The sequence below is a fragment of the Sarcophilus harrisii genome, chromosome 4 (genome assembly GCF_902635505.1).
Source record: "Sarcophilus harrisii chromosome 4, mSarHar1.11, whole genome shotgun sequence".
Taxonomy (NCBI): domain Eukaryota; kingdom Metazoa; phylum Chordata; class Mammalia; order Dasyuromorphia; family Dasyuridae; genus Sarcophilus; species Sarcophilus harrisii.
Genome location: NC_045429.1, coordinates 166685600 through 166703086, shown reverse-complemented (window position 1 = coordinate 166703086; position 17487 = coordinate 166685600). Strand labels below are relative to the sequence as shown.

General features: G+C 34.0%; 1 protein-coding gene across 2 annotated transcripts in view; it reads left to right on the top strand.

Moving 5' to 3' along the window:
• The window catches only part of L3MBTL3 (L3MBTL histone methyl-lysine binding protein 3), a 144385-nt gene that overhangs the window by 47069 nt on the left and 79829 nt on the right, over positions 1-17487 (top strand). For both annotated transcript variants that reach the window (XM_031964281.1, XM_031964282.1), the window contains 5 exons: positions 944-1028; positions 2298-2389; positions 6821-6925; positions 8399-8534; positions 13394-13485. In XM_031964281.1, coding sequence (XP_031820141.1) covers positions 944-1028; positions 2298-2389; positions 6821-6925; positions 8399-8534; positions 13394-13485 — 510 coding nt within the window. The remainder of the gene's footprint in view (positions 1-943; positions 1029-2297; positions 2390-6820; positions 6926-8398; positions 8535-13393; positions 13486-17487) is intronic.

Here is a 17487-nt window from a genome sequence, read left to right as displayed (position 1 = left end):
ACTTTCTTCTTATCTCCTGAAATTACCTTTCTTTTACTTATACATGTTATACCCTCCAGTAGAATATAAGCTGGGATCTTTGGGATCATGCTATTTCTATCATTGTATCTCCAGAGCCTATACACAATACTTTGTAGATGCTTAGTAAAAGTTTGTTGAGCTTAATTTGATGGAATTGACAAGGTCTTTACTAAGGCTGTGTTACTGCTGGTTATTGTTTTCAATTATAATCATACAGTTTCCCAAGGAACATTGCTAGAACAAGTCCTATTTGTATGTATTTGGGTATGTGACGGAATATTGGGAGGGTGGGAAGGAAGAAGGCAAGGCATGTGCGCATGTAAATGATAGGGGATTTATCAGAAAAGGGATTATAAAATAAAATAGGTATAATTTTTTTAAGGAAATAAAATTTCCACCAGTGGATACAGATTACTTGAAGATCATAGCAGGCTATGAGAATGGCCTATAGAATGGCAGCTAATTTTCAATGTGAGCAAGTGCAAAATGGAAACAATTCAGATTATTTGGTCTAAAAATATAAGTATTATCCAGAAGGGATAAACTACTGAATTGAGGCTTTACTTGGGTATTTGGACCTGATCTTTGAGGTTGTGGATAATAGTACCTGTCCCATAATATATTACTTGGTACCGCTTCCAGAAACAAAATATTGGTTTGGCTGGGATGTGGGAATAAGCAAACTAAGTTTCGTAATATTTTCTTTAAGAGCTTTTTTTTGGCCTAAAGCAACAAAATTGTGTGACAAGATCCATGTTCTTTGAACATTTCCTAGAAATATATTTAGCTGCAAGAATAATTACTATATAAAGCAAAATATAAGATAGAGAATTTATCAGAGAGTTTTATTTTTGTATCTTAACCTTTCCTTGGTGCAGAATTAACAAAATCTGTAAGTCATTAATTTAATTTGTTAATCTAGGAAAACAAGCATGATGGCAGAATCCTGAGGGGCTCTCAGAGAGCCCGAAGAAAAAGACGAAATGATTCCGCTGTTTTAAAACAGAGTAAGTTGATGGAAGATACAATTTACTCCTTGGTATTTTTATTAAAAGGAAAGAATTTCAGCTACTTTATTTCACTACAATTTTCTGTCTTATTAATGAAGTGTTGCTAATAATTGTTCCTTGATAAATCATTATCTACTAAAATTATGCTTGGAAGATTTTTAGATAAAGAATGTAAGCTAATGCGTTAACTTTCTAGGGGTCTTGAAGAAAGTATTACACCTTCTATTCTTTTCACAAATACAGTTTCTGATTCTTTTGATAACACCATTTCCCTCATCTCACTTACCTTGGAATCACTGAGAGAAGGGAGAATTGGTATTTTTCTTTTTACTGCCATATCTGGGTCATTCAATATCTTTTAACTTCCTGCCCCTCCACCGTCTTCGTCTGAGGACCAGTGGAACACTTTCCCAGTTCCTGTGATTTCAGTAGTGCCTGTTTCAGCATATTCTTTTCTGTCCTGTTTCCTGTCATCATTCTTGTTGACTTCAACATCTACTTTAAATTTCTTTGAAATCCTCAACTCTGATCTAGTTTAACCACCTGCTAACATAGTTCCACCATGAACCTCATTATCACTTTTGAACTGCTTTGCCTTTAGTGCCTGAAACCCAGACCTTTCTTCTCTCTTCTCACAACCTTCTTATCTTCCACTTTTCCCCATTCACTCTTTTTGCTCCTGCTTTTCACCTCCATTACTCTCATATTTGCCTTCTGATCCTTGGATCCCTCCCTATTTTCCTCATCTGTAGCTTTAACCTTCTAACTTCACTTGCTTGCCTTTGACTGCCTGTCATGATACCTTACCTTTCAAACCTTATTTCCCACCTGCCTGTAGTATTCAGTATTCCAGGCAAACTCACTACAGTTTTCCACTTCCACACTTTTGCTCATGCTATTCCTTCTGCGTGGAATGCTGGTTTTTCCCCTCCTAGCATCTTGCTTTGGGGTTGTCATAGTCCTTTAAGACTTAGTCCAAATGCTCTATGCTTAGTGAAGCCTTTTATGATACTTTGACCAAATGATGTCTCCTACATTCTTACTGCACTTTGCTTATATGTCTTTTGTGGCACTTAAAACCTTTCCATTTTGTTAGCAGAGCTATATTGTAAACTATTTGAAGTCCAGAACCATGTCCTTAGCATTTTAATCCTGCAAATCACTTTATCCATAAATAGATGTTTAATAAGTATTTGTTGAAAGACAATATATTGGTAACATTTGTTCATATTGTTAAAAAGTAATAAATTTTACTTTCTTTTTTAGATTTACCTCCTAAAGGAAAGAAAGCATGGTGTTGGGCTTCCTATTTGGAGGAAGAAAAAGCTATTGCAGTGCCAACTAAACTTTTTAAAGAGGTATGGTATTACTTCAAGCCATGGAATTTAGAACTTAAAGGATAAAAGAGAATAGTCTTATTGAGAGCTGGAAGGCCTCAGAAGCCACTGAATCTAACCCCTTCATTTTACAGGTGGGGAAACTGAAACCAGCAAAAGTTGAGCAGTTTGTCCAAAGTCACATAATAAATAGTAGAGAATCAAGATTAAAAGTGAGATCTTGATACAAAATTCTGTACTTTTTTATTGTACCAGATCGCTCACAAAAGATGTCTTTCAGGGAAAAGAAACAAAAGTACTTAAGTGTAATAGTTCTATCTTCAGTTTCCATGGTTGGTTTAGGAACTTTGACTTGGAATCATTTCCTTTCCAAGTTTCCTATTTCAGGTTACATAATTTAGTCTTTCTCTCTTTCATTTTCTAAATGAATAAACTATGGTTTAGCAGTGTCATTTATTTTAATAGCAGAAAATTAATTTCAATGCTAAGGAGCTTCCTAATAATTAATCCCGTCCTCACTTCATGATGATAGTGGTAATGCACATCAACTAGTCAAGGGCAATTAATACCTCACCCCCAGAACATGCTCCAGATAGCATTTATGTAATACTTCCTTATTTGCAAAGTATTTTACAAATATCTCATTTTTATTGTCACAACACCTTGTGAGATAGAAACTGTTATTACCTCAGTTTTGTATATGGGGAAACTGAGGGAGGGAGAAGTAAATTTTGAGTCAGGTTTTCCTGACTTCAGGTCCAGCATACTCCCTGCTGTGCCATCTAGCTGACATGACAATGGAAAGAGAGCTACACTTTGATCAGTGTTAATTTGTTCATGAGGTAAGATAGGAGTGATGAAATGGAGGTCTCAAGAGCAATAAAAGATCAACACTTCATTGATCTAGAAACAGTCCAGGAAATTGTATAAGAATTTACTGAAAAGTGTTATTTCCAAACTTAGCAGTCAGTCAACAAGCATTCAAATTATTTTGTTCCAGGCACAAAAGTGGGATGATCCCTCATATAAAATAATTTTGGGGGCAAATACCAAGAACTAGAGCAATTAGGAAAAACCCATTGAAAGAAGTGCTGTTTCCTCTGAACCTTAAAGGGAGCCAGGGGTGAGGAGGGAGGATTATTTCTAGATTAGAGTTAGCTTGGACAAAGTTAGGGAGGCTACACATTGATAGGGTAAAGATGTGGAACTAGAAGTAGGGCAGTGAGACTGGAATGGAGTGTGTATAATATGGAGAATAATGTGTAATTGGCCTTGAAAGATGGGCTCTTGCCAAATTCTTAAGAATTTTAAATGTCAAACAGAAATTTGTATTTTATTCTGAAGGCATTAGGGAGCCATTAAAACTTTTTGCTTTAGGCCATTCTCTTACTGGTTCTCATATATTGGATTCTCATTCATTTTAGGGTCTTTGTACTCATAATTTTTGAATCAGAGAATTAGGGCAAACTTATAATTCAGATCAAAAACAGACTTTCAACACAAACACCCAAAGAATTGAGGGAGAATAGTTTTTAACCTCTATTTTTTGCTAAGCATAGTTAGACATGTCCTAATGTCTAAGTTAAGAAACTTTTTTTTTAATGGCTTACAGAGAGAATTTGAGAATTTAGAATTGTACCAAAATTAACCTTTATATAAGTAAATGCTCTGATTTGAATGGGTGGGGGAACATTTTGGTACTTCACTTTCCTTTTAGCTTTTACTGGGTTGTAAATAGACATAGGAATCTTATGATCACATACAGATGAGAGTTTATGAAGCATTCTTAGAGAGTTTGTTTTTCCTTTTCTTCCACCCCCACCTTGTTTGTTATTTTCTGTGGGTTTTCCCATTTGAATTGTATGAATAGTCTCTTTACTACATGAAGACCATGAAAATTAAGGAGAAATTGCATGAAATTTCATATCAATTTATAGTCATAGGAGAATAAAAGAAAATATGCATTTTCTTTTACATGTGCATGCATTTAAAATGTTTTATAAATATTACCTTATATGATTCTTACAACAATTCTGGGAGATAAGTGCTATTATTATCTTTATTTTACAGATAAGGACGCTGAAACAAATGGAGGCTTAATGACATGGTTAGGGTTACACAGCTAGTTTGTGTCTGAGGCTGGATTCAGCTTCAACCCCAGTGTTCAGTATATTGCATTACCTAATTGCCTCTAGACAAAAACAACAGTATTGTTGTTACTGTTATTGTTATTATTGCTGTCATTAAGTCATGTCTGATTCTTTGAGACCTCATATCCTCTACTGTCTCACAAAGTCTATCTAAGCAAATGTTCATTTCTTCCATGATAGTATATATCCATCTCATCCTCTGCCATCCCCTTTTTCCTTTTGTTCCCCTCCCCCTTTTATTAACTATGAGGACTACTCCATTTCCTCTAAGGGATTCTTGTCCAAAGTACTATATGTAATGATCACCTGATTTAAATCCCCATATTCCTGTCCATTTTAGTATTTTGACATCGAAGATGTCAATGTTTAATGTTTCCATCTCTTGTTCATCCAAATCCAGGCTACCTTGGTCAGAGATCTTACATTCCATGTTCCTATACAATATTGATCTTAACAATATTAGACCATTTGCATCTGAGATTCCTTTCAACTTTAGCCCAGCTACTTCATTAGCACAGGAGCTACTTGTAGTTGTTCTCCAATCTTTCCCAGTAACATGTTTGGATGCTATCTACCCTGAGGGGCTCATCTTTCATAGTTTTAATACTGTCCATGGGCTTTTCTTGGCAAAGATACTGGAGTAGTTTGCCATTTCCTTCTCCAGTGGATCACTTTTTGTCAGAACTTTTACTATGCCTTTGTCTTAAGTAACCCAGCATGGCACAGCTCATAGTTTCAATGAACTTTGCAAGCCCTTCTGCTATGACAAGGCATTGATCCAGGAGGGAAAATAGCAATATAGGGGATAGATAATTCTGTTGCATTGGGTTACCAATGAGAGAAGTGTTCTTGGGCCATCAAATTTAGATGATAAAAGATTATAATAGGGGCTTGAAGCCATAGGATTGAGCTAAATAGAAATAAATAAACCTCAACATTGCTGGACACGACTACTTAATTTAGGATTAGAGTAGAGGGAGAGAAAGTGGAAGGCTAGAGCTTACTATTTCATCTGTGGAAGAGAAGTTAAATCCTTGAAAAAAAAAGAGACTGTATTTTGGGTTGGGGATTCCCATTACTTCTTTTATTTGACAGAAAAATGGGTCTCACTCTAGGCAAAGGGACTGAAGAAATTCTAGCAAAGGCTTTTTAAGTTCTGGGATATGGAAGCAGGGACAGCAGGTGAAAGATAACTTTATGTAACAAAGAATAGGGAAGAAGAGCACATTTAGGATGACTAGCTATGGCCCTTCATGCATCAGGGAAATTTATATTGGGGAAACCTATCACTCCTTTTTTGGTGGAATATGTATTTCATAGCATTATGGTATAGCTCACATTCAGAATAAAAAAAAAGTATTTACCAAGGGATAAAGACTGATTTCTTACAATTTTGTAAAAGGTGCACTGTAAATTTTAAAATCTTGGGACAGCTAGATGGTGCAATGGATAGAGCACCAGCCCTGAAATCAGGAGGACTGACTTCAAATCTGGCCTCAGACACTTAACACTTTCTTAGCTGTGTGATGTTGAGCAAGTCACTTAACCCAATTGCCTCATCAACAAAACAAAACAAAACACATCTTTTAGTGTAGAAGGTGATCAGCCTAACAACTATGTAAGCTATGTAATAGTGTTTTTCATCATTATGGTGGACTTTTGCTAAATGAGATTTGTTTGATCACTATTACTCAAAGTAAGCATAATGAAATTATTTGAAAGCAATAAACTGAAAAATAAAGATATAAAGTTTGTTTTTGTTTAGTAGTTTGTGCTCTGGTATAAATAAATTACTCATGAAAATTATTTGCCAGATTTGCTATCTGGGATGTGGTATGGAGAATTGCACATAGTAATGATTAGCAAATACTAGGGTCATTACATCCATTGTAATATAATTTGCTTTAAAACAGTAGGAAATTACATAAACTTTTGTAGACTTTTTCTTCATAATTAATTAACTTGCTTTGCCAGAAGACTTTTTCCTTTATAAGCATTTCTACTGTGATTTTTCTGTCCTTTATTTATTTCTTCCAGTATTTTATGTTGTTATTGGCTTTTAACATTAAATATTAACACTCTACAAAGTGTATGTGTGTATCTTTATCTATCTGTCTATCTATACATATATGTGTGTATATCTTACTAGTTTATTGCCCCAAAACATTTAATCTAGATATTAAATTTCCAAATGTTTTTTCCCTTAGGATGATATCTTATGCAAATGGATCCTTTCACTTTTTTATCCTAAAGCATAGTAGTATATTTGAAATATTAAAACTGTTGTCTTTTCATCTTCTAGTACCAGTCCTTTCCCTATAACAAAAATGGATTCAAAGTTGGAATGAAGTTAGAAGGTGTGGACCCTGAGCATCAGTCAATGTACTGTGTTCTCACTGTTGCAGAGGTAAAAACAACCTAATTCTGTGATTTGTTTTAAAAGAACTTATAGTATTTAAAATAGCAAATTAATGTGAATGACAGATCAACTGTATATCTTTTTTTTTTTTAAGTTTTTCAGAGTAGACTTAATAGAAATCATCAGCAAAAGATTTCAACACTAAAAAATATATTTTGTTAGACAGATCATAAGTATTTATATTTGAGTAATACTGCTTCTTTCCTGCCTTCTTCTTTCTCCTGATGAATTTAAAAAATCTTCTCTTTTATGTAATTATATTCAAGCTATATTGTCATTGTGCCCCCGAATAAGTAAAGTTCTTCTGATATAATTACATTTATTTTGGTTTCTAAAGATCAAACTGTTCTTTCAGTTAATTATTTGGTAAAGCCTTGACTCTTAGGAAAGTAGTTAGTGCAATGTCATATGATGCGTCTTAGAAGCAAAGTCAGTTAATTATGGTTCAATAAAGGCACATTTCAAGATTTTCTGAACTATAGATAGAAAACCTAGTCTTATGCAAGATGAGATAATATTGCTATTACTTGTAGGTTCAGCCAGATGATTTTTTACACACACCCAAACTAGAAAGAGGGACTCAGGTTTTAATACATTAATTCCTGTGTCTCCTTTTGATTTAGATAATTTTATTGTATATCCTCAGATTACCTTTTTTTCCCATCCCTTTACTTTTTTTTCTTTTTTTGTGAAGGTTCATAGGTACATATATTTGAAGTTGGAAAGCACTTCAGAACCCGTCTAGTTCTTCATTTTATTGATAAAGACTCAAGAAGATTAAATGTTTTTCTTAAAAAAATGTCAGAGTCAGGATTTGAACTTATCTTTTCCTTTTCCTCATGTAGGCTTTAACATTCTTTATTTGCTAAATAAAGCCAGTTCTTTGTTTCAGAAATCCATGTTTTCTAGGCTTATTACAGTCTTTTCTACTCTTATATATGGTAAAGAGGAGAATTGACTACTTTCTCCAGGTAGATGCATCCAGGTCACATTTTCTCTCAGCAGTTGTCTTTTAAAAATGCAAACATTCCCATTATCTAGAGAATTCATGGAAGATGACTGAACATCTACTAGAGGATATGCATTCTACAATGAAGAACTTAGCCGTTTATATGGGAATTTTTCAAGGAGTGTAGATAGAGAGTCTATATATCTTTATTTTCTTAGAGTAGAAACCCTAATTTCTTAATTTTCTCATGATAGAAACCCTAAATTGTTTTTCACCTTGCATAAGTATATGTAATTATTACCAAAGCATATACACTACAGCCTACTTCCCTTCAGCACAGCTTCAGTCCAGGGTTTTTATTATGTCACTTATTTTTCTTTAATCAAAGTAGTTTTATTAGCATAGTCTGCCATGTTAATATGTGACATTAATGTTATATTTTAATTTGGCTGCATTATAGACATAAAATTTTTGAATAAAAATTATTAAATAATATTCTTTTCCATGTTTAGGTTTGTGGCTATAGGATAAGGCTTCACTTTGATGGCTATCCTGATTGTTATGACTTCTGGGTAAATGCTGATGCATTAGACATTCATCCAGTTGGATGGTGTGAAAAAACTGGGCACAAGCTTCATCCACCAAAAGGTATTGTTAGACTTTTTGTTTACTGTTATTATTATAAATACTTATTGATATTTATTTTGTTGATGGTACTTGTTTATATATTCTCTTCATTTCCAAATATATATCTTCCTACTTCTATGCTTTGAGCATTCCCTTCTAGCAAAGAATAAAAAAAGAAAAGAAAAGAAAAAAACTTAACAAAATTAATCAGAATATCAATTGTTTGACGTTCTATGCAAAATTATATGGCTAAATCTCTCCACTTCTGCCAAGAACTAAGAGTGAGGCATTTTTTTCATTGTGGGCCAAGAATTTCCTTCAGATTTTAAATTGACTATGATACCCCAGCTTTATTTAAATAATACCAATTTGGAATTCATAACAATAAAATTTGATAATTCACATGGTATAAGCTTAGATTAACAGTATTAAAATGAGAAAACTTTATTAAACAAATTATGATGTAAGCAAAATATTTTAAAATATTAATTAAACTTTATATTATTTAAGTCCATTGTTTTAAGCCTGTTGATTTTTTTTTTTTGGAATTCTGATTCTATTTTCTAGTGTTTAACTGTCTTCAATTTTGTGCCATCTAAAAATTCAATAAGCCTTCATGAAAGTCATTAGCCAAACTATTAAATAGAACGTGGCCTAAGACGTAAGCTTACTAAGCCAAAACCCAGCCAGCTGATTTGTTAGCTAGATAAATAAAACTTATATTTGCTTCATGTTAGGCATTGTGCTAAGTGCTGAATTGGTAAAACACAAATAAGCAAGAAAATTTCTAAGATCATTGTGGGGAAAAGGTGGTGATAATGATGAAAGTACAGGCATCATGGTACAGTGTTATGTAGAAAATGATGTTGTGGACTTTAATTTGTACAAGAGAAGGTGAAAGCTGTCCAGAGTCCTGGAATCCAAGATTCCTCTGGGAACTATGAGAGGATCATGGCTGGATTATGATATGGACATAGCTGAGAGATATCTCCATCAGAGTTCTACACAGTTGAAGTATAACACATAGCAGTGTTGTGAATGTTCTGAACAATTTTTAAAATCACTTTATCTCATATATGAAATATTAAATTTCAATTTGTTCAATTATATTGAAAACTCCTATTCTATCCATTGGGTCTAAAATAACATGTGTATATGTACATGCATGTGTATTATGTGTATGTGTATTTAAAGATCGATCTACCCTATCTTTAAATAATAAATAGTTTTATTACCTTAAAATGTTTTTTGGTTCATGATAAGTTATCTGAAACAGTGCCAGGTGGTAAAGAAAAATCTGTATAAGGACCATCTATGTTTATTATATTGTATGTTTATTAAATCAATTTATAGATAATCTTATAGTTTGTCAGAAACAAATTTCTTTATAATTACCAATGGTCTCTTAATTGTCAAATCCACAGGCCCTTTTTTTTTTCCGTCTTCATCCTTTTTGACTGTGTATGTGTAGCATTTGATTTGAGTTGTAATGTTTGATACTTTTGGCCCTCTTCTACACATTCTCTCTTCTCTATATATTCAAGATACTACTTTTCTCGTGTCTCTATATATGTGTGGAAACTTTTCATTTTCCTTTCCTGGATCATCATCTATATCGCAACTCCTAACTGTATATACACATGAAGGATCTCTCCTAAACTTTCTCCTCTCTCTACAGTCTTGTTGTTGGTGACCTTATTAGTTTGTATAGGATGAAAAAATACTTCCATGTAAATGCCTTGTAGATCTATGTATTCAGTCCTAGTGTCTCTCCTGTGCTGCATTCCAGCATCACTAACTAAATAGGTTGAATTCTGTGTCTTGCAGGTATCTCAACTCAGTATGTCCAAAACAGAACTATTAACCTTCTTCCTCCTTTCTTCCCCTCTTCCAACTCATTGTTGAGAGTACTGCTCTCCTAGTCATTCAGGTTTGCAGTCTCAGAATCATTCTTCATGTTTCTTGCTCACTCTCCATATCCAAATGGTTGCCAAAATTTAGTGATTCTATTCTTGTGACATCTCTTGCCCATGGCCCTTCTGCCATCTTGTCTGGCTTAGACCATTGTGATAACTTCCTAATTTATCTTCATGTTTCTCGTTGCTCTTCTATCCAATCTATAGTCCACACATTATTCCTTAAGCATAGGGATGCCATGACACTTGCTTGTCCAAGAAGTTCCAGTGGTTCTGTATTACCTCTAAGATCAGTCAACTTACTCTTGTTGACCTAAAGCCCTTCTGGCTTTAAATCTGGCTTCCTTTCTAGGTTTGCTATTCCCATTCACACACGTTTTGTTCTCTACCCAAACTGGCTTCCTTGATATCACTCTCATGACATTTTCTTATCTGTCTTCATGACTTTGCCCAAAAGAAAAAAAGTGCCTGGAATTCAGTATTTCCTTCCTTCTGGTGTTTTTTTTTGTTTGTTTGTTTTGTTTTGTTTTTTGACTCTGGTTTCATTCAAAATTTAAACCAAATGTTGCCTCTTCTGTAGAGCCCTTCCATTTACTGCTAAAGCCTCTTCCCTCCCTACTTATTTTGGTTTTATTTATATTTACTTACACATGCAACTACTGATTTCCCTGACTTATTCTAAGCTTCTTGAGGAAGACAGCTTTATTTTTATATTTACTCTCATCAGTGCTTTGCACTCCAAAAAGATACTCTTACTTGTATCCCATCTCCATGCCATCCCATGGCAATTTTATTTTAAATGTAGTTAAGTCATTTCTTTACTTAAAAATGATTAGTGGTTCTCTATTGCCTTTATCCAAAAGACAATTTCAAAAAAAAAAAATCTAGCATTTATATAGTACTTTATTCACAGAATATTTCATTTTATTATCTCATTTGATTTTCACAGCAACTCTGGGAAATAAGTGCTATTTTTAAACCCATTTTATACACAAGGAAACTAAAGCAGAGAGAGGTTCCATGACTTTCCAAGGATCACACAGCCAGGAAATATCTGGGGCCGTTTCTGAACTCAGGGCTTCCTGACTCTAATCTCATTGCTCTGTCCACTGTCCCACCTAACTCCCTCAAAAATGTGTCCATAAGTGAAATTTTTAATAAGTTTAAATTTATTAAGGAATTGTTACTTAATGAAACTTGACAGTGGTTCTTTTTTATAAGGCAAAATCCTTTTGCAAAACAAATTAATCATCTTTTATTTATTTGTTTTATGAATTTTTCCTTTTGAGTATTAAAAAGTGAGCACATTTGAATGAAAACATTTTAGAACAATATTGTGCTTCATCTTGATCCAGCTATTTCATATGGTTTTTCTGATGGACTTTGTATTCCCAGTGGAGTGCCAACAGGATTTTCTGTTTTAAATTCAGAGAGTTGATATTTTCTTATTACTTAATGCCAAAAGACCATGTTACTAAATTCGTTGTTTTTTTTTTTTTCTGGAATGTCTGTCTGAAGACTATTGATAATTAGTGAACAGGCCTTTCTTTTTAGAAAAAAATATGAAAGAATAATTATACAAAGCTGAACTCAAATGTTGAAAATTTTTTTTAAAAGAAGAAAGGTGTGAACAGTTAGATAAAATTAATATTTCTACAGAGGGAACATTAAAATACAAAAACCATTGGATTTTTTGTTGTTGTTGTTGTTGTTTATTTGTTTTTTCTAACACTGTCTTCTGAACATTAGTGGAAGTAGAAATACCCACACTGGCAGGAAAAATAAAATGAAATGGCCAATTTCCTCTTTTAGGAAATGCTCACATCAGTGGTATTCAAACATCAAGCCAAGCATATTACCCCGGCACTTAAGAAACACAGCTATTGGATGCATTTTATTAGGTTTGAGCTAGCCATCCTTGCAGTAGTAGACTATGAACATTAGTGGCTCAGTAAATAAAGCACTGGGCCTGGAGTCAGAAAGACCCAAGTTCATCTGATTTCAGAGGTTTACTAGCTGTGTGATCTCGGCAAGTCGAATAACCGCTGCCTTTAGTTTCCTCCTCCATAAAATGGGAATTAAAATAGCATTACCTTTCCAGGGTTATTGTGAATATAAAATGAGATAATATTTGTAAAGGCTTTGCAAACCTTAAAGTGCTATATGAATGCTAGCTATTATTATTTTACATTATTTTACTTTTTAAAAAAAATCATTCTATTAGTTTCTATGTTGTACAAATTACTTTCTTAACAGAAAAAAAAAAATTGGCACAGTGCCTTGCATCCAATAGGAGCTTTTTAACAAATATTCTCCCTTCATTCTTCCCAGCAAACCATAGGTCTTAATTCTTCCTCTTCAATAAGCTTTTGCTGAGGAATTACTCATAAAACTAATGAAGAGTTTGTAAAAAAAAATGACAATTATATTATTACTATCTTACTATTTTTTGGTAGCTGTTTAGAATGGGAAAAAATATATTTGGAGCAAATATTAAACTATATGTTTTATTCTACTTGCTTTGTTTAGAAAAATCCATGACTGAACTGAAATTATTATGTCTTGTTTAATATTTTGATTTTAAAAATTCCAGTTTCATGTGTGTAGAAGATAATATTGAAAGTAAATGAAGTTCTGTTTTGTTTTTTAGAGAAGGTGTGTGTGTGTGTGTGTGTATTCTAGGGGAGTTATAAGTAAAAGAATGGTACACTTGAAGTCACAAGAAGACATAGGCCATTACTAGCAGAATAATATAGACAATTTACCTAATCTTTCTACTTCATTTTGCTAATCTGTATAGTGGGGTTAATAATATCTATAATACTTGGTCAAATCAGATGACATGCATAAAAAGCACTTGGTTAACTTGAAAACCATAAGTATTATTATTGGCAGGTCAATTGAAGAACATTTTGAATCGAATTTTGTAAGGTAAAGTTAATTTATCTTAACATACATTTTTAGGGTATAAAGAAGAGGATTTCAATTGGCAGACATATCTTAAGACATGCAAAGCACAAGCTGCTCCAAAGTCCTTATTTGAAAATCAAAATACTGTAAGTATTTGTCAGTGTACCTCGTGAGGAAGATTGATAATGTGTTTTCTAGAAAAAAAGATGCTCCAAAATCATAGCAAGCAACTGTGACAACTTTTATTGCTTAATGTTTAGTTAATATGAGAGCTAGAGTGAAATTTTTCCTGTATAAAATTATACAATTACAATTTTATGTTGAAAGATGTTTTAGAAGGCAGTATAGCACAAGCCCTGATGACTTTTCTACTTGGAAATTGTCCATTATTTTGTAGGATCCTTTGTGAACAACAATTTAGGTTTACTAGGATATTCTTGATAGTTATTATATGCATATTAATTGTGATATCTGTTAGTTGAGGACATGATGAATCTAGGACAGGGGTCCTCAAACTACAGCCCATGGGCCAGATGTGGTAGCTGAGGACGTTTATCCCCCTCACCCAGGGCTATGAAGTTTCTTTATTTAAAGGCCCACAAAAGAAAGATTTTGTTTTTACTATAGTCCGGCCCTCCAACAGTTTGAGGGACAGTGAACTGGCCCCCTATTTTAAAAGTTTTAGGACCCCTGATCTAGGATAATGTTCAGTTATCAGGGTGGGCAAGGCTCAGTACTTGATGTTGATATAAAGACAAACAAAACCGTCCCTGCTTTTCAGAAGTTTGCATTCTTCTCGTGATACAGGTATTAAGAGATGAGTAAATACAAGCTAATTTGAGGGGGAAGAGAGCTCTGATCACTAATGAGATCAGGAAAGGTTTTGAGAAAAAGATAAAATTTGATCCATCCAGAAAGAAGCTAAAGATTCCAAGAAGAAAGCAAGGAGGGAGAGAATTGCATACATAGGAGACAATCTTCATTTTAAGAGCATAAAGACAGGAAAATGGGATGTCAGGTTGATAGGACAGGCTTAAACAGTTGCATGAAGAATGATTGCATGGTAATGTGGTCTGGAGCACATTGGGAGAGCTTTAAATGCTAGTTTTTGATTTATCTAGAGGCAATAGTGAACTAGGGAAGATTCTGTTCAAAGGAGTGACATGGTTAGAATTTTGCTGATTTGGGCTATGTGGAGTATGATTTGGAGAGAATCTGGAAATGAAGAGATAGACTTGTTTGAAAGCTGTTACACTAGTTCAGTTAGGAGGAGATGAGGGCTTGGAATAGAATCTGTGAATGTGAGAGGAGACAGATAGACACAAGAGCTATTGTGCAAGAAGCTGTGATATGACTTGACAACAGATTAGAGGGATTGAGGGAGACTGAAGAGTCAAAAAGGACTTTGCAGTTGTATATGTGAGTGACTAGGGCTTGGTGGTTGGTGCTCTCAATAGTGATTGAAAGAATGGAGGTGAGTCAGTTTTCAGGAGAAAAATAGTGATTTCTATTGTGTGAAAAAGTCAGCCAATGGAGTTTTCCAGCACCCAGTTATTTGGAAATAATGTTTAGAAGAGATATGAAGGCAATTCTCTAAACCTATAAATTTCAAATTGCTGCTCAGCATTGTTAAAGAGAGTCATTTTTCACATTGGGGATTCCCTACACCACCGAAATCACAGTTCTAGTTCTTTGTAAATTTGGATATTCTTTGCATAGAGATCATAGTTGAATCAGTGAAATGAGATGAGATCACTGAATGTGAATAGAGAGAAAAGAAAAAAGAATTTAGGAAAGACTCTAAAAGAATGCCCATTCTTTGGGAATGGGAGATTAACAAGAAAGAAGTGATTGGACAGATAGAGAAAGATCTGGGAGAAAGCACTGCCATGGAAGCCAAACTGTGATAGAATATCTTGGAGAAAAAGATGGTCTGCAATATCAGTAGTGGCAGAGAGGTTGAGTAGATTTAACACTGAAGTCACTAAGAACCTTCAAGAGAGCATTTCTTTCAAGTGATATGGTTAGAATATAGATTGCGAAGTGCTGAAAAGTAGTTGCAAGTGCATGTTTTGGAGGAAGTTAATGTAGATAGTGTATTCAACGAGTTTGACTGTGAAGGACAAAAAAGACATAAGATAATAGCTTGAGGTCAGGTGAAAGTGTTTTAAGAATTGGGAAGACATTTGACATTTTTATAGGCAGTAGGAAAGAGAAAAGAGCCTGTATATATGGAAATATTGGTTTTCCATTTCCTGCTGCCTACAAATAAGCAAGAAATATTAAGACTACTTCAGGAATGATGGACCAGAATACAGGGAGATGAGGTAGATTTGGAGTTTGTAGTGAAAATAAGAAGTTTGGGAGAAAAATGAAGATGGATATGAAAGGATGGGAGTTTATGATCAGGGAGAGAATTGAGAGTTCACGATCATAGATATAATATAGTTATGAATATTAGAACTATAATGTAGTTGTCATGAATGAGAGATCAATTATTACCATCCCTGTGACTGGGTGAGATGAAATAATAATGTAGGTCATGGGCTCCTTGTCCAGACTAGAGGACACAATCTTTAAATGCAAATGTAGGAAAGAATAAGAATCTCCTTTTGCATTAGTTGGAAGTGTGTTATGGTATAAGATGATTGGACTAGAGTCAGGCTAGGCCTTCCACTTTAGCTCTCATCATTAGTATGTAGACAGCTTCCAGCAAGTCAATATCTACGAGCCCCAGTTTCCTTTTCTATAAGGAAAAAAGAATAAAAATTCTTGTTTACCTTGTACTGTCCTGTGTAAAAAAGAGCTCTGTGACTTAACCATGATAAACTTGTCACTCATAGAGTAAGAGGAATGGTGTCAAAGACTAGTACTTTTTTCTATCTTGTCCTTATTCGGGACAATCCCTTGTTTCTTAATCCTGTTTCCGCTTTATAACTAATACTTTACATTTAAGTAACAAAGAGATTCAGTGTTTGCATTGAAATTATGGTGTTCAAACATTCAAAAAGCATAGTTCCTGTGATATCCCAGTCTTCATTATCCCTATACCCACCACCATTAGCCATTTTTCCAACCAGCATATGGTCCACTTTAAGGATTCTTTGAGAATTTTAAAGAGACAGTAAGGAAACTGTTAACACTTTGCCAACAGTGGAACAAATTATCTGATCCAGCTGATGATAGACTGGTTCAAGTAGAGCCCTAGAGAAGGAAGAAGAGAGGCATTTCTCAGCTCAGTGGAGCTGGAGGGAAGCCAGACTATTATATGTGAAGATTTTTACCAAGATCACAGCCTAATTGTTGAAATGTAAATCTGGCATAGACAGCAGACACTATTTTTTTAAACCATTGAAATCCATTTAAATAGAAAACAGCTATTCTGGAAGATGCTGCACCATGCTTCTTGATCCCTTTTTGGTTCGTTGCCTATGAGTTTCAGCAAGGATTTTATTTATTGTCTCACTAAATTCTGTTGTCCTACAATTTAATGTATGCTTTTCATATAAGTGATAACTTTCTCTTTTTGCTAAAATTATTGTTGCGTTGCAACACTCAAATATTTATGGGCAGAAATGTGCAATAAATAATTTTGTGAAATAATTCCTGTAATAAAAACTTAGGTAGAAATGTTGCCAGGATAGCAGTAGAAGTACATCCAATTTAATGTCTAGTTCATCAATTCAGGTAGCATTCATTTTATATGGTTACAGAAATACCATTAAAAATTGCTTTGTACATTACAATTTCCCTAATTCTTCATTATGGTTATAGTAAAAAGGAACATGCAATTTATAGTTGGAAGGGGCCCTAGAGATACCTTGTTCTACTCATTGTGGGAATAAATATCTATTTTTGCATAATGAGGTTAAAATCTGATGCCTTTATTTGTCATTTCTAAAATTTCCCCTAAGACAAAGGAGAAGAAGTAAGCTAAAACGCGAGAAAGGACTGAAGAATTATTTAATTGTTTTCCACATGTCAATGCTGCTTTTAGGAAAGAAGTCCTATTTTAGACTTCATAAAATTCAGGAAGATAAATTTTCATTTTTACTGTTTCTCTCTCTCTCTGTCTCTCTGTCTCTCTCTTTCTCTGTCTCTCTCTCTCTCTCTCTCTCTCTCTCTCTCTCTTCCCTCCCTTCCCTCCT